This window comes from Echinops telfairi, unplaced genomic scaffold, assembly GCF_000313985.2.
Source record: "Echinops telfairi isolate 266 unplaced genomic scaffold, ASM31398v2 ScPeMD7_9;HRSCAF=40, whole genome shotgun sequence".
Taxonomy (NCBI): domain Eukaryota; kingdom Metazoa; phylum Chordata; class Mammalia; order Afrosoricida; family Tenrecidae; genus Echinops; species Echinops telfairi.
Genome location: NW_022103906.1, coordinates 97,724,887 through 97,742,610, shown reverse-complemented (window position 1 = coordinate 97,742,610; position 17,724 = coordinate 97,724,887). Strand labels below are relative to the sequence as shown.

General features: G+C 47.1%; 1 protein-coding gene across 1 annotated transcript in view; it reads left to right on the top strand.

The window, feature by feature from the left end:
• The first annotated feature begins 2,240 nt into the window (after positions 1 to 2,240).
• The window catches only part of GRHL1 (grainyhead like transcription factor 1), a 60,412-nt gene continuing 44,928 nt past the window's right edge, over positions 2,241 to 17,724 (top strand). The window contains exons 1-8 of the mRNA XM_045286599.1: positions 2,241 to 2,278; positions 3,026 to 3,212; positions 5,899 to 5,969; positions 8,197 to 8,587; positions 9,801 to 9,877; positions 11,210 to 11,366; positions 11,507 to 11,618; positions 12,571 to 12,665. Coding sequence (XP_045142534.1) covers positions 2,241 to 2,278; positions 3,026 to 3,212; positions 5,899 to 5,969; positions 8,197 to 8,587; positions 9,801 to 9,877; positions 11,210 to 11,366; positions 11,507 to 11,618; positions 12,571 to 12,665 — 1,128 coding nt within the window. The remainder of the gene's footprint in view (positions 2,279 to 3,025; positions 3,213 to 5,898; positions 5,970 to 8,196; positions 8,588 to 9,800; positions 9,878 to 11,209; positions 11,367 to 11,506; positions 11,619 to 12,570; positions 12,666 to 17,724) is intronic.

Here is a 17,724-nt window from a genome sequence, read left to right as displayed (position 1 = left end):
CCAGCCTCCTGCCCGTGGAAGCGCGCGTTTCCTGGGCACCCTCGCGCCCGCTGCAAAGGAGGCTGGCGCCGGGGAGGCCGGGCTCGGCCAGCAGCGTGGGCACTCGACGGGCCCCTCTGACTTCCGAAAGGGGGAATTCGGGGCAAGGTTGAGGGGCGCCCGCGCCCGCACTTTCTTTTCGCTGCCGGGGCGAGTGAGAAAAGCGCTGTGGGAGTGATTTTGCCGCTTGCATCACTGATGGTAATTACAGATTACCGAGCTTTTAATGCGCTGACATCTCCAGAGGATGAAGCTTCCACGTCGGGGCAGTAAACTAGAGAGTAGTGTCCTTTCAGAAGTCCTGTTGGGATTGCTTGGGAGTGCAGGATTGTGAGCGATGCGAATGCAATGGACCGCGGGTGATGTCCGTGTTCCCAGCAAGTGGGCAGGCAATCGTCTGTTTTCTAAGGGGCTCTTCTCGACGTGTCCAAAATTATTACACCACCACCCAAAATTATTTTTAAAAATTAATTTGGATTAAGCAAGTTGTATATAAGTATTACACCAGAGATTCATTTTATTTTAATTGTATTCTTTTGGTAGATAGGAAGATTAGGCATTAGGTGTGGAATATTCTTAGTGGATGATTTTCGTGGGGAAGAAGGCGAAGTGAAATGATCATTTGCAGTAGATTTCAAACGTGCCCGAGAGACGGTTGTCTTTAAGACTTAAGCTCTCTACCCGAAAGCAGTGATGAGCCTTGGGAACGAACACCCTGACGGCCATAAGAGGAAATACGAAAGGCAACAACTGACTTTCGTGTTTATTTCTCCGCTTCTCATTTAAATAGTACACAATTTCCAAAGGTAAGATCTTGGCCTTAGGCACAGTTTGGAAATGCAAAACACTTTCAGGATGATTGTAGATATAAAACTCTCCACACACATAAACATATTTATTTTCTGTCTCTTGTACACATTTTGGTTGGGAGAGAGAGAGAGGGGAAGCTGAAAAACTAGCGCTACCAGAAGTGAAGGAGCCAAGTGCTGTCACAATCTCTTGGAAGTGGTGATGACACTGTTAATGACAGCTTAGCAGGACACTGCTGGGCCACCCCTTGGTACCACTGCTGTACTAACTACTAAGCTCTCATCACGGACGCCCCCTTATTAGATGCCTCCTTAAAAAAAATTTTTTTTTAATTTGAAGATAGTATGAACAGCCTTGTCCGTTTTAAAAACAAACTCTTGGCTCCGAGCCATCCGTTTTGTTGGCTTTTGTTAGAATAGTGCCCTTCCTCCTGGCTTCTTTCCCCATCTAATGTGAGCTTCCAGGGCTGGGGCATCTGTAGAAACTGGGTTTAAAATAGTCATTCGGGAGCATGAAGTCCTTGGATTCTCCACTTCACCTCCCATCCCCACCCTCTTTTTTTTTTCTTTCTTTCAAAGATGTTCTTTTCCTAAATCTGCGTCTGTTTGTAAGGGGCTGAGTGACTGCCAAGCCCCAACCCTCTGATCACTGGGGAAGATAATCCATCTTTCCACATTCACTTTTAGAGTAGGCAGGTCACCTTTAGGCCATTTACACACTCCATTTGTGTGACGCAATGAGAACTGGTCTTTAAACTTGCTAGTGAGACTAGTGATCTTTTAGAGCAGCTCTTAAGGTCTCAAGCTTCGAGTTCTTCCCTTGTGAAAGAAAGCAGCTTCGATTGCTAGAGTCTGCCTTCTACTTTGCTGCCGACCGACTTTATGTAGCAGTACCACCTGAGCAGGTGCTGAGACCACGTACAGTTCAAGTTTTTGGAGTTAGGGATGTTTGCTTTAACCTTTAAATCAAATCTTATATAAGGGCTTTACTAAGTAAAGTTGGTCATCCGTCCTCTCCCTCCTCCCCCGCCCTGCCAAACTACAATGTTAAAACGGAGCAATTCTTAACTTAGTAGTGCTGAGAAACTAGGGATTTTTAAAAAATAGTTTTCCCCATTTTTAAAAAATAGTTTGTTCTGTGGCTTTATTTATTGTTGTAGGCTCTAAAGTGTTTATCTCTAAGATAAACCAGTTAACTCCCTAGCCAGAAAATTGTGCCTCTTTATTGATTTAGTGCAGGCAGTCCCCTTTGGCCACATTCCATGCTGGATCTGTGAGTGATCAGCAGAATATTTTGCCTTTCTCATATACCCCCAAGGATGAAAGGAAATAGCTCTCCCCCCCTACTTTTGCCTGCCCTCCCCGCTTCTTCGAAAGGAGATGTTTTAAGACATGCCCATCAACAAAGAGAAGGAAATACATGTAGTAACGTGAGGGTTGAACCTTACACGCTCCTCTGTCAGGCCCGGAGAGAATGGTCCTCGTTGACTTTGTCCGGCCCGTGTGTGTGTTTATGGAGGTGCTTGGATAGCCTAGCGTTCTTAGTTTTGTTGCTCTTGGGTTTTTGGTTTTTGGGGGGAGGCCAGATGTTTCCTGGGTTTCATGTATAGGTTGCCTACAGGTTCCCTGACGGCCTGAATACCCCCGGCCTACATTGATTCCTGCTCTCATCTGATGTAATCATCATTGACTTACTAGGAAATAATAGAATATTTTATTCCCATATAGTATCAAAGAATCGGTTGTTTGGATCTTTAAACATTAGCTGATGATACCCTATGGTGGAAATGCCTTAAAAAAACCCCAAAGCTGTTGGGTGGCGTCTGATTCCTCACGACTCTGTCGGGCAGGAGTAGAGCTGCCCTTGACAGGTCTCCAGGGCTGTAAAATCGTTCATCGCAAAAAGCGTACAAGATATTTTTCTCCCCTGGGGGGTTCCAGCTGCAACTGTGGGGTTAGCGGCTGACTGCTTAGCCGCCAGAGAAACGCCTCAAGGTATAATTGGGCTTTTGTTGTTCTCATTCTTGATGTTAAATTAAGGGGGGCTTGTTTACTCATCCACTTTGTATTTCCTGGTTTACCTCCGAACCAACCCCACCCCTAATAATTCCCCTTCACCGGCCCCTGGATTTTCCTTCCCTCTCAAAGCAGTGTCGTCTGTGTTTGATTCCCTAAAGCAAGCGGCCGGTGCTGGTGCTGCAGAATGAAGCCCTGTACCCCCAGCGCCGTTCCTACACCAGCGAGGACGAGGCCTGGAAGTCCTTCCTGGAGAACCCGCTCACCGCAGCCACCAAGGCGATGATGAGCATCAATGGCGACGAGGACAGTGCCGCGGCGCTGGGCCTGCTCTATGACTACTACAAGGTACGCAGCCCGCCCTGCCCCACCCCGCCCCCCACGGTGGAGATGCACCCTGTAAAGCAGTCCTGTGCTGGTAGAATGGGAGGCGCTGGCCTCTGTAGTGACTATAACTAGTTTAATGAGTACTCTGACTTCATGTGGTTCAAAGCCGAAAATCTCCGATCACAGAATAAAAGGGTGGTTTTAAACCGTGTGAAGCAGCCAGCTGGCCCAGCTCTGTTTGAAAGGTGAAGCTGCTCTCAAAGAGGATGCTTAAAAAAAAAAAAGCCAAACCCATTGGCCCTGAGTCACTTCTGACCCAAAAGGACAGTGTGGGACTGCCTTGTGGGGTGTTCCAGACCGTAACCTCTTTGGAAGCAGACTGCCACGTCTTTCTGAGGTAGCCCCTTAGGAGGGTGGTAGGTGAGTCTTATTGATAAGGAACATTTTACCAAAGACTGCTGTAAAGAGTCAACTGTGGTTCACTTTCATGCCCTCTGACCTCTTCGTATGTCATCAGAATGGGTCTCTGTTGCCTAAATGACACCAGAGTCTTTGGTTGCGTCTAATCATAAAATTCATGAAAACGTTATTTTCTGGTTTGGGCATTCTCATTCTGAGATGTCAGTATATATTTTTGTAGCCTGTTTTTGGGGATTTGGATTTCTCAAGCCCAAAATTCACTGATACCAAGTCAATTTTGACTCACAGTGACCCTATAGGACAGCGTAGCACTGCCTCTGGAGGTTTCCAAGACTGTTCATCGGTACGGAAGCTGAAAGCTTCCATCTTTCTCCTGAGGAGTGGTTGTGGTTTGGAACTGCTGACCTTGTGATTAGCAGCCCACAGTGTAACCACTATGCCACCATGCGCCTTGAGAATTGGATTCGTCTCAGTTAAATGCAATCTGTCCTCTAATGGATGTTTATGTGGTCTTCACATCTGGTCTGGGATGCACCGCGGGCACGCTTTGTTCCATGGCCCTTGTGCTTTGTTGCAGATGGCATGTGTTCTACACTTTAAAGGTTTGTGGCAGCCCAGCATCGAGCAAGTCCATTGGCCCTTATTTTTCCAATAGCATGTGTTCATTTCACATCTCTGTATCATATTTTAGTAGCTATAATATTTGAGATTTTTCTTAATGTTATCGCACACTCATTAGACTATCCAAAACACACACACACCCAAACCCACTGCCATTGAGTTGATTCCACCGCCTATAGTGACCCTCTATAGGATTCCCAAGACTGAATCTTTCCCAAGGCAGGCAGCCTCATCTCTCTCCCTCAGTGGCTGGTAGGTTTGAACTGCCAGCTTTGTGGTTAGCAGCCCAGTGCCTAAACCCACAGCGTCAACGGGGCCTCAATGTAAGTAGACTTTTTATATGTACTGGGAATCTCAAAATTTAAGTGATTTGTTTCATTGTGTCCTTCACTTTATTTCTCCAAAATATGCATGTTCTGATCTGTATCACCGCCATCCCCCCACCCCTCAGTCCGTGTGGAATGTGTAGCATTAGCTCTGTTTTGCAGATGGAAGAAAAAATGCGCAGGTCACACAGCTAGCTTGTGTTGCAGGTGGGATTTGGGCCTGGCTGGTTGATGCCAGCGCCCTTCCTCTTACAGCAGAGCCTCCTGTCGACTTTGCTCAGCGTGTGGTATTCCTTTTGGAAGTCATTCTGACCAGTAGCAGGTATTTTGGCATCAGAGTTTCAAACCCACCAGCCCCTCTGCAGGAGAAACGAGACTGTTGTCAGCTCCCATAAAGACTTACAGCTTGGGAGACTAACGAGATCCTTGATGGCTTAGTGGTCATGCCTTGGTTGGCAAGGGCAGCTGCAGTCACAGTTTCAGAAGCCCACAGAGGCAGGTCATCCCTGCCCTGCAGAGTGGCTGTGTGCTGGCATCTCGATGGGTTCAGCCCGGGCTACCTTACCCTGTCCTCAAAGGTCACTGCGAGCAGGAGCCGGCTTGCTGGCAGTGGGTTTCTGGTTTCATTGAAGAGCTTAGGACGCAGTTTAACACCGTGGATTGAGTTGAGCCACTGCGGTGTGACTTTGGTCTCAGTATGGCATGCAACCATTACGTGTGATTGTAGCGTTGTCACCACTACCTTTGTAAAGATAGAGTTTCAGGAGTCACAGAAAAAGTGAAAATTTGGGCAAAACTGCCTTAAGATAGTATCTTCTTATGCGCGCGTGTGTCTGTCTATGTGTTTTATAGTTTCCTTTTGCTAGCCCTTTATTTTGAAAATGTTGAGACCCACGGGAGGTATCATTCCTGTACATTCTGGCTCTATTGCAGAAGGGAAAAAAAAAAACAACGAAGATGGGTGGGTTATCTGTCTGTTAGGGTGGAGCTGAACAAAAGATTTCATCATTTCGCAACGTGAGGGGGTGGTGGTGGCTCTTGTTGTATTCTTTCTTTCTCCCCCATCCTGAAGGAGGTAACGTGTGTACTGAAGACGAAGTCCACGCTTGGAAACGTAGCCAGGTTGGGATTCTCAGAAGCTACTCCAGCCGGGTGGGCAAGTTCTAGGCCCCTTGAGAGCAGACGCTGCCTTACCCGCTGTTATGTCTAGAGCCTAGGCATGTCAGCAGATGTTTACTGCACAACAGACTGGCTAGATTTACTGTAAAACAAAGACGATTTGGGAGGTGAACTGTCACTGACTAAGAATTCAATGATTTTTATGTGTTTTAATGTGAAAGGTCCCCAGAGAGAGGAGGTCGTCCACAGCAAAGCCAGACGTTGAGCACCCAGAGCCAGATCACAGCAGAAGGTACGGTTTCGTGTACGGTGGCAGGCAGCAGTCCGTGTTTCTGCGGAGGTAAAGTGGGAATGCATGTAAATGGATAAGCACTGGTGGATGGAGGACACAGGTCAGTCAGGCTTGTAACATCCAAATTCAGATTCGTGACTTGAGTGGTCCAGTACGAGTTCCACCTTCTCTGGAAAGCAAACACGTTAGCTCTTCTTCAAAGCAATTTTTTGAAGTAAGAAGTGTTTGCTTGTTTGATTATAAGATCCTTTTAAGGGACATGTGGCTTAGGCAGAGGTGAGAGTCAGTCTCTCTCTCTCTCTCTCTCTCTCTCTCTCTCTCTCTCTCTCTCTCTATATATATATATATATATATATATATATATATATATATATATATTCTCTATCTGTATATAGACATTAATGTATTAGCAGACATATAGAGAGTACCAAGCACTAGAATATCTGCCTAAGTGAAATGAAATGAAGTACATTTAATTGCATTCCAGACTCCTAATGAAGTGATTTGAAATACTTGGGAATAAAACTTAGAAAAGGAATAGAAACTTTTTAGAGAAAGAATGACTATTCAAAATCTTAACTTTGCTGGTGACTGGTGGATCACTTGAACTTTATATGCATACACACATTGTGTGTGGTTCAGTCCACAGATAGGATTTGGCAGAATGCTTTCTTTTGCTTAGCGGTTTCATAAATATTCTAACCTGCTGTTTTCATCTTCAGAGTTGGGAAGGGGCTTAGGGCTTTTCTTTGTGATGGCTCCCTGCGTTAACACAAATAGAATAGGGTCACAAGTCCCGAGATGTCCAGCACCAACAGGGACCAACTTGACGACCTCTGCTTGCCTTTTTGTCCCTCTTGCTCAAGGCTTGGACTCGTTTGTGTTGCACTTATCTTTGCTGACAGGTGTTTGAAGCGCACCCTCGATAGCTTTGCTGCTGTTGGGCACGGCGGCTGTCTTTGACGGCCGCTGCTACAGAGTCGTAGTGGGGCAGGGCTGTGCTGGCTTTTCCTTTGGGATAAATTTCTGAGAGTGGATGTATAGACTCAGCTTTGGACAATTTATCGATCTTGAAATGTGTAATATCACCAGATTGTCTTTTTCTTTGAAGTTTCAGTCTGTATTATTTGAGGGCGCTTCAAATATTCTTTAGTTTTATCCACCAGAATTCACTTTGGAATGCTCACCATATTTATTAAACCAAAACAATTGATGTCAACGTGTCCACTGGTGAAAAGGGAAAGGCAAACCCGCGTAAGTCCTAGGAACACGTGGCCGAAGGAGAAGGGCTGTCCTAGAACCCCTGCACGCCCAGCTGTATTTCAGCATCTTAGGGTAGCATCTCATTCAGTCCTCATAGCAACTTGTGGAGAAACACCATCGATACTGTGTTTTCTTTTTTTAAAACTCATTTCATTGGGGCTCTTAATAGCTCTTATAACATTCCATACATCATTTCAAGCATACTTGTATTTATGTTGCCATCATCATTTTCTAAACATTTATTTTCTATTTGAGCCTTTGGTATCAGCGCCTGCTTTCCCCCCAGCCCCCCACCCTCATGACCCCTTGATAACGTATAAATTATCTCATGTCTTACACTGACCAATGTCTCCCTTCCCCCACATTTCTGTTGTTCCTCCCCGGGGCGCGCGGGGAATGATGCCCACGTTTTCTAGGTGCGGATTTGGCTATTGAGAATGAGGTGACCTGTGCAGAGGCAGTGACACAACTGCGCCTGTTCTCAGATCACTGTTCCACGCCGCTCTGACTAAGAAGGTTATTAGCTTTGGGCTTCTAGTCAAACTGGAATCTGGATGATTCAGAATCAAGCGTAGCAGCGGAGTCCTCTGAGCCTCCAGTCTTCCAGAGGAGACGTTACCAATGCCCACTAACGTTGAAGTCTTTTCTAGTATGGGTTGTCCAAGGGGTCCAGGTGGCACCACAAGGGTGGTGGTTCAAGCCCGCAGCTGCCCCACAGGAGGGTGCCCCACAGGCATCACATGGGGCAGCTCCACCCTGCCCTGGAGGGGCCCCGCGAGTCAATGCGCTCACAGCCTGGGGCTGGCGCTGTTTCATCTAGAGCAGGCGGTCATGGTGTTTTCTGTGTATTTTGTGTCTGCCAAGTGCTGCTGTTACCGCACGGAGCCCAGTAGAGCTGCCCGCGTGCTGTGTGTCTCGGTCGGCATCACCGTGGTAAACACGGCTCTCTTTTCTTCTCTTAAAGAAATAGCCTGCCAGCTGTGATCGAACAGCCTCTCATTTCTGCCGGAGAAAACCGCGTGCAAGTATTGAAAAATGTGCCGTTCAACATCGTCCTTCCCCATGGCAACCAGCTGAGCATTGATAAGAGAGGCCATCTCACCGCTCCTGACACCACAGTCACGGTCTCCATAGCAACGATGCCTACCCACTCCATCAAGACGGAAAGCCAGCCACACGGCTTTGCCGTGGGGACCCCCCCAGTGGTGTACCACCCTGAGCCTGCCGAACGGGTGGTCGTTTTCGACCGGAACCTGAACACGGACCAGTTCAGCTCTGCAGCTCAGCCCCCAAATGCTCAAAGGCGCACCCCAGACTCCACCTTCTCAGAGGCCTTCAAGGAAGGCGAGCAGGAGGTACCGCAAACAAACGTCTTCCTCAGACGCCTGTGTGTTTGTCTAAGTGTTGGGTTCCACCTCTTCCTTGTTACGTAAGCGTGAAACTCAGCCCCAAGTGAACGGATTAGGAATAAAAAAGGTTCCCTTTTTTTTTTTAAAGAGAAAAGGCCCATGGGTGTAATTTGTAAACTAAACCTTATAAAACCAGAAATTATTATCAAGGGCACATGGCTAATCTTACCGGGGGCTGAGTTAAGGATGATGATTGCAGCTGAGCAATTTGCTGGAGGAAGAGAAAGACCGCATTGCATACTCAGGCTTTCATTGACAACAGACATTTTGCACCGTCTGTTTTGTAAATTTTGTCCTAGACCCAAACAAAGTCCCTGCCATTGGTCTGGACGTTCGAAAGCATGTCATGTATTGACATGTCTTAGTTATCGTCTGAGACGGGAGAAAGACCGGGCGTTCTACTTCCGTGAGGAGTCACAGCCCGGAAACCCACAGTGCAGTTCTACTTAAGGTGATGCCTTAAGAGTCGGCATCACCTCGGTGGCAGTGAGTTCAGGTCAGAGTCTGTAGTCAGGTACATCTGCAAAGACAGAGGCAGGTAGACCTTAGAGACAAATTGTGCATTCTGTGAAGTTTATGAACGAATCCAAATACTTGGGAGGATTTTACAATGGTGTGCATTTCCCTCGGGTAAAAGAGACTGAAAATGCGTGAAACCGTATCTAATGACTCACTTGGGGGAAAGGGCATCAGAATTAGAATAGGAGTCTCTCTTGTAAAGCACACCCATTCAGCCATGTGACCATGATACTGAACCTTTACTCCATACAGGTGAGAGCGGGCTGACGCTTAAATGCCTGAAGGTGTCAGTCGCAGATTTTAGATTCTGAGCAGGGTCAGTTGTGCGGGAGATGAGACGAGAGTGACGGTGAATCACAAGCACTCTGCAGGAGCCACACTAACCATGAGTCAATGGAGTATGAAAATGGGTCTTTTCCTTGAAATTTTTTTTCTTGTTCACTTTAAAAGATTCAGTTTTACAATTCTCTTCAATAATTGGAGTAGCTTTTTGGTTGATTATATGTTTTGATTTTAAAATTAATATGGAAAGGGTAGTGGGCTGCTGTAAGCCACACCCGTTTGCTGTGAGAGCAGACCTTGGCCTGTAGTGGCCACGATAACCGTTCAATCGCTGTGGCTCATGACATTGATATTTCAGGTTTTCTTCCCCTCGGATCTCAGTCTGCGGATGCCTGGCATGAATTCAGAGGACTATGTTTTTGACAGTGTTTCTGGGTAATAGTTGTCTTTTAATTTGATTTTTAAATTTCAGCTTCTCTGGCGCCTTTCTCTCTTTTTTGTTACTTGGACACTGATCAATCAGAGTGGCCTTCTCGGGCTGTCCGCTTTGCCTGCATTGACTATGGAAGGGTCTTGGGTAGCGGACACGTGCTTCATCGTGATCTCTGACCTCTGCTTCTCCTTCATTCCCTTCCCGCTTGGTGTTGGTGCTTTCCCTTCCCCGGGGCTCTTCATGGGACGGGCGGAGAAGGAGACCTGCAAGAAGCCACGAGAGGATTAAATTACATTCTCAGTAAGAAAGCCTCTAGAGACTCTGGGAGAAGTTGGGAATAAAGACTGCTACTTTTTTTGTTAGCCTCACTAGGCGGTAAATGAAGTCAGTCTTCATTTTGATGGGACAGCTGCTGCTCTGTAACCTCACACAGTTACCTCTCTGGGAATTGGGGTGTTTTCCAAGTTAGTGACCAGCGTAGCACTTTCAGATTTTTGCTAACGGGCCTAGAATCCCACCGTCTGATTTCCCTTCCTGCATTTCTGTACGTGTGTTGTATTTCTGGCTCGTGTTTTTTTAAAGCCTGAGGTTTTATGGGCGCTGAGACATTCCTTACAGACCTGCCTCAAGTACAGGAGTCACTATTTCAAATGCCCTCAGGGTCTAGGGTGGGATAGGATCTTTCGAAGGTCAGAGAGTTCCTTTTGCAAGCACTCAGGCCCGCTATTGGAGCAGAAGCCACTGTCGTGATAGGTGTGTGAGTGTGCTGCAATCTGCAGAGACTCACGTACAAGGGCAGGCGAGGCGAGACCCGCCCACTGGTGCAGCAAAGCTTCCCGCTCGTGGCGGGGCACCTGGGGGTGGCAGCGTAAAATAGTAAGAAATGGAGAGGATTGCAGAGCGCCCATCTCAAAACATTTTAAAACAAAAAGATTGCTCCTGGCCAAATTAAATGTCATCATTAAGACCGCCCGCCATGCTGTGTAAGCTCTGCTACAGGTAAATACCAGGCTGGTTGCGTGTCCTGTGAGCGTGCCCTTCCAGGGGCCTTTTTGCTTACTAGTTTATTTCCTAGCCTGAGCTTCCCAAGTTGTGCTTGCCAACACCCTATCGTAGAATTTCTGGGAGGCACTTCATAGGCCCACACCTGTGAGGGGTGAGGATGGATAGGTTGCAAGTGCTTTTGTTTAAGCTTATATTTATGATGGAAGAGGATTTTCCTGGGGGGGTTCCTGCCTTCATACATCCACCTGGAAGCACGTTAGGGCTGAACTGGAGCGTAGAGGAAGCTCCTGAGACGTGGGTGGGAGCTCTAGGACGTGTCTGTTCCACAGGAACAACTTTGAATATACCCTAGAAGCTTCCAAATCCCTTCGGCAGAAGCCCGGTGACAGCACCATGACGTACCTGAACAAAGGCCAGTTCTACCCCATCACCTTGAAGGAGGCGAGCAGCAATGAAGGGATCCACCACCCCATCAGCAAGGTCCGGGTAAGTCCTGTGCGCACGGGGGAGCAGCCGGCGTGGCTTTGTGCCGTCACTAGAGCTAAACGAAAGGTAAAATGGCAGTTTCTGAGTGTTAGCAAAGTCAGGTCCCAAACGCACTCACCCGTCGGTGTCTGTACATGCAGAGTGTGATCATGGTGGTGTTTGCTGAGGACAAAAGCAGAGAAGACCAGCTGAGGCACTGGAAATACTGGCACTCCCGGCAGCACACGGCCAAACAAAGGTGCATTGACATCGGTGAGTAGCCCAGGAAGGAGCCTGCCTTTATCCCCAGAGGTGCAGGGCTCCAGCTTTCTAAATCCAGTTATTTTTGGCAGCGCTCCGCTTCCTGCCGAAAGCGTTTGAGGTTTTATGTCAGCTACTCATCTGTTCCAAACAGTGTTCTTGGCCTCCTGGAATCCGTGCTGCCTCACCATGACTTCCTTCATGAGACATGTGTCCGGGCAGTGGGTTTCCAGGGACACCTGGCCTGGAAGCTCTGCAGCCAGCTGACAGGGGGCCCCTCTTCGCAGACGCTGGTTTCTCTGAGGGGGGGGTGTTTCCAGTGTCTTTAGGGGACATTGCTTATTTGGAAACGGATATAAGGTGGGAGGACTGGGAAATCAACAAATCAGAGAAAGGTGCCGCTGTGTTCTAGGAGTCGTCCGATGACATACGGGATGATGTTGCCAGCGTCTCCTCTCTGCAAATAAACTAGAAAGCCATCGTTGGGGGTCGGGGGGTGACAGCAGACCCATGTGTTTTAGTGTCGTTCTGCACAGACCTCTGGTCTTGCTGTGTGTGTGCTTTTTACAGAGAGCCCTTAGCTGCAGCACAGATGGCTCTTAAATGTAGTGTTAAGCACGCTCGTGCTCTCTTCCAGAAGAACGAGGATCAATGAGTTTTTAACCTTAGGTTTTGTGACCTTGGGGCAATTATTTAACCTTCTAGAATGAAATTTCCTAATTTTGATAGAATAGGGTTGAACCAGATATCTCTAAGCTTACCTGTGTCATAAAAAATCTGGTCATTTTTCTTTCATTTTTTTGGAACTGATTTCAGCACACACACCCACCCACCCAGCCCCCAACCCCAAAAGTGCATCTGGGTTACCCAGAGGTGACCGAGGAAAGGACGTTGACACTGAACTGCTCCATCTCCTGTGGTGTCCAGCCGTCACAGACGTCTTTCTTTCCTCACCTCCCCATAGCCGACTACAAAGAGAGCTTCAATACCATCAGTAGCATTGAAGAGATTGCGTACAACGCCATTTCCTTCACTTGGGACATTAACGACGAAGCAAAGGTAGGTAACCAAGCCCTCCCAGGTGGCCCTAGTCCAGCGGCTGGGCAGGTGGGAGGAGCTCAGTGTTGGAAAACCGTGGGTCTGTGGCTCATCTCCGTTCCCGAGCTGAGGAAGAGCAGTCAGTGGGCTCAGAAGATGATCGACCAGGAGTGTGAGATGAGGGCCGACTCTGGGAGAAGACACCCCCCTTTCTTCTGTTGTTGGACGTTTTCTGGAAGTCAACTTGCTCTCAAACCACCCTCCTCCTCCTCCCTTGTCTACCTCCGGAAAGACTTTGGTCTTCGCGACAGACTCTGCCACACGCAGCCCGCTGTGGGCCGCATCCGAGGGGATGTCAAAAGCTGTCCAGTTGTGGTCTGCCGCCACTCACTGTTTGACCTTGTGTCGTTTCCTCATTTGCAAAGTGGACGATGTCATAGTGGCCTTGGTTCTTCGGGGCTGCTTTGACCGAAATACTACCAGTGGTGTCTTCAACAGACAGCGCTTTCTTCTCCCAGTTTAGGGTGTTAGACGTTCGGACTCAGTGCCGGCTCCAGGGGAAGAGCTTGGGCTCCTCTCAGCATCTCCGGGCCTTGCGTTCCTCGCGGTCTCCATGTGTCGTCACACCTGTCGTGCCTAAAAAGTTGTCAGCGAGGGATGCACTCTGCTCCCCGCAGTGGTTCTTTCTTAGTGGTAGTAAGTCCCTAGACCTCTGCCCCATGGCTTAATCTCTTCTCGATCCCAAAAGAGATGACTGAATTTACAACCTTGCCTCATTAACATAACCGTTTTGGGTCCTGCCTCATTAACCTCATCAGAGGTTGGGATTTATAACAAAGAGGCCATTGCCATCAGATCCCACAGTGGAGTTGGAAGTACATGACAGTGATGGATATTCGGAAGGAACACAATTCCAGGCCAGTACTCCCGGTTTCCCTCTCTCCGTCTGTGCTGCTTGTAAGGATTGCTGAGGCAATGCCTAGAAAGCTGAGCTTTGGGGGGAAAGGCCTTAAGTGCAGGTTTTCATGAGCAGTACTTTATTTGCAAATACAAGTCAGGTCAAGATTCCCCTCTCTTGCTTTCACAACAGAGCCCTTGCTCCAATTGACATGGTGAGTCATTCGAACTGGAGTGTTTAATACCATTTAAGAAAAACAAAACGGCATTTTCTGCCCCTGCCACAGCTTTCTTCCCTTTTAGTGCCACTCTCCATTCCACAAAGTTCATTTGAATTTTGGTATTTACTTCTATACTTAGATTAGTTTAAAATTGGAAGCCAGTACAATTTACACATTGTTTTTAGCGGTGACTGAGATAAAGTTGATCTTTAGCTTTATTGCAATATCTGGAACACTTTTTCTGCACCGCGTCTGAGCACAAAGCTATAATCACACGAGCCGCAGTGGCACTGCAGGATAAGTGCTGGACTGCTAACTGCAAGACTGGCCCAGTGGAGAAAGAAGAGTCTCATGATCAAATGGTGGTGGGGAAACTGCATTTCCACATGAAGACAAATGAGACCAGATCCATGACTCACATCGTATACAAGACACATTAAAGCTGCACGAAGGACCCAAATGGGCAAATTTAACAACCATGAAACAAGACAATTCAGAGCCAATGATGCTGGACCTTGTATTCACAACGAAGTTGTCTAGTAACAAGTACACACAGAGCAAAAGGCAATCACTAGGCGGGGTATCAAAATAACTGAAATCTTTCATCAAAACATTACAAAAAAGGTGAAAAGGCAACCTATCAACTGGGAGAAAATCTGTGAAAACCTTTCACCTGACAAGAATATAGTAACTACATACATACATGAGGAGCTGATACCAAGGGCTCACGTAGAAAGAAAATGTTTTGAAAAGAATGATGACAACATATGGACAAATGTGTTTGATACAATTGATGTATGGATTGGTATAAGGGCTGTAATAGCCCCCCATAAGATGAGTTTTTTAAAATCCTGATAATTCATTTATAAAATGAGCAAAGGATTTGCATAGACGTTTTCCAAAAGGAGATACTCAGGTGGCATCAAACACATGAAAAGATGGTCGGCAGGTTATTCATCGGGAGATGAATGGCTAAGATTAAAATTATTTTTAAAAAACCTGTTGGTGAGGATGTAGGGAAATTGGAACCTTTATCCATTCTTTTTGGCAGTTCGAAGTGTTCAGTTACTGGAAGGAAAATCTGGATGGCGATTCCACAAAAGAGATCTGAAAGTAGAATTACCCTATGGCCCAGCAATTCCACTCCTGGGTATATCCCTCAAATATCTGAAATCAGAGAAGACTCAGAAAGACTCATACCCCCCATCTTTCAAAGCCAAAAAGGTAGAAATACCCTAAATGTCCCTGACCAGATCAAACATGGCACTCCGCCGGGAGGAGAGTGAAGTCTTGGTGTATGCTACTGGGTGCAGTAAGACTTGTCGCAAAAGGCCCAATCTTGTGTGAAAAGAGCAGGCAAATGCAGAAAAGCCAGAGGTTTTTTTTAAAAAAAACAACCAACTCTTATCACAAGCCATATGTACATTCATTATGTCAAGCACTTTTGTACATTTGTTGCCATCATCATTCTCAAAACATTTTCTTTCTACTTGAGCCCTTGGTATCAGCTCCTCATTTTTCCCCTCCCTCATGAACCCTTGATAACTTATAAGTTATTATTATTTTTTCATGTCTTAAACTGACCAATGTCTCCCTTCACCCACTTTTCTGGGAGGGGGTTGTATGTAGATCATTGTGATCGATTTTCCCCATTCTCCCCCCACCTTCCCCGCAATCTCCTGGCATCACTATTCAATATCGGTCCTGAGGGGTTTATCTGTCTTGGATTCCCTGTGTTTCTAGCTCTTATCTGTACCCGTGTACATGCTCTAGTCTAGCCGGATTTGTAAGATAGAATTGGGGTCATGATAGTGGGGGAAGGAAGCATTAAAGAACTAGAGGAAAATTATATGTTTCATCGGTGCTACACTGAACCCTGACTGGCTTGTCTCTTCCTTGTGACCTTTCTCTAAGGGGATGTCCAATTGTCTACAGATGGGCTTTTGGGTCCCCAGTGTGCACTCCTCCTCATTCACAATGATATGATTTTTTGTTCTGGGTCTTTAATGCCTGATACCTGATCCCTTCGACATCTCGTGATCACACAGGCTGGTGTGCTTCTTCCATGTGTGCTTTGTTGTTTCTCAGCTAGATGGCCGCTTGTTTCTCTTCAAGCGTTGAAGACCCCAGACACTATATCTTTTGATAGCCAGGCACCATCAGCTTTCTTCATCACATTTGAAAAGCCAGAGTTTATCAAGGAAAGGGAGTTAGAGGATGAGCAGTGATGGAAAAATCACCTGGATTAGGATAGCACAGCTCATTACCATAACTGCTCTTCTAAATTGTACACCTGTCAACAAACACAGTTGGGAAACAACAACAACAATATCATGACTGAATTCTTAAACATCAAGTTCAATTTGTAGTCTAACTCGTCTGCCTTTCTAATTATGGTTGTCCTGACAGAAAGAAGTGTCCCTTGCAGGGCAGTCCTCTGTTCTGTACGGAGACGGTGCTGGTAGGTGTAGTGGAGCAGTCCTGAGCAGCCACGTCAACCTCCACTAGTCGATGCCAAGAAATTTGGGTGACAGCTACCCGGAGAGATTCAGATTTGTGCTCATTCCAAAGAAAAGTGCCCTGAAAGAATACAGCAAACGTGGAAGCATGTCATTGTCACCTCCTATAAGTAAACTGCCGCATGTCATTAAAAGCAAACGGGTGCAGGAGCGCAGACGGGACTGCCAGAAGCCCAAGCTGGGTTCCGAAGGAAGCACGGGGCGGGGGCTATCCGGGCCGATGTCCAGAGAGCTCTTGGTTCAAAAGCAGAGAGTGTCAGAAAGATGTCTCCCTGTGGTCATTTCATGTTCTCTGATGCTTCGTGTGGATTCAGGTTCTGCCCCTGAAACCCTTCGGCACTGCAGCTGGAGCCGGGAGTTGACCGGTTCTTCCCGGCTGAGCTGTGCTGAGCGTGTTCTTCCTTTTGGTTGTCTGACTCCAGGCCTCTGCACATTTCATCGTAATATTTTACTTTGTCTTCTCAAGCTGCCTTTTCAGATTTCTTGTTCATCATCTCTTAGACGCCATCGTTTCCTCCATTTGCTTCAGCTACTCAAAAGCAACGTTCAGCATCGCTTCTGACATCTGCTTTGGTCTCTTCTTCCCTGTCTTTTTAACGACCTTCTGCGTTCTTCATGGAATGCGAGCCCTTTGCTTGGTGTCAGCCCACAAGTATTCGGCCTTCGGTCTGTTCGTGCTCGTTGTGTCACCTGAGTTCTTGAGAGGGTGGGCTGCATTCAGGGTTATGCTTGGGCCTTCGTGGGCTTGTTTCAGTCTTCTGAAGGCCAACCTAAACTTGCACGTGAACAATTACAGGTTGTCCACAGTCGACCCCTGGCCTAGTTTTAGCAGCTGATACTGAGTTTCTGCATCTTCGTTCCCCACCGATGTCGTCAGCTTGTTTTTTGCGTACTGCATTTGGACACGTGCACTTGTCACTCTGTTGTTGCAAGAAGATGCTTACACTTAATAGGCCACTGACCCTACGGCGTTCTCTCTCTGGCTTTGCTTCTATGACTAAAGCTATTTTTTCCAAACACCGACCTTTCCCTATAGGAGTCCTGGTGGTGTTGTGGTGACAAGTTGAGCTGCTATCCGAAAGGTCAGCATTTCAAAGCCACCAGCCAGCTCCTCGGAGAAAGATAAGGCTTTTTGTTTGTTAGTTTGTTTGTTTTTAATGTCTTAAGGTCTTTTATTTCTTATTTCCGAGACACACTGAGAACAATGCATTTAGTAAGCACGAATAAGATATCCTTGAACCCAAATAGCAACAGATGGCACTGGTCAAAGGTGCAGTTTCCGCGCGAGCAGTTGCTGGGGGTTGGGTTGAAGGGTGGCTGCGTCAGCCTTATTGGAGTGGGTTGAAGGCGTGGGTGTGTTGGCAGATGTAGCTGTGCTCACTGGCAGAAGCCTGGGGCGGTGTTTCAGAGTCCCATTCATCCTGTGCGTCGGCCATGCTGGAT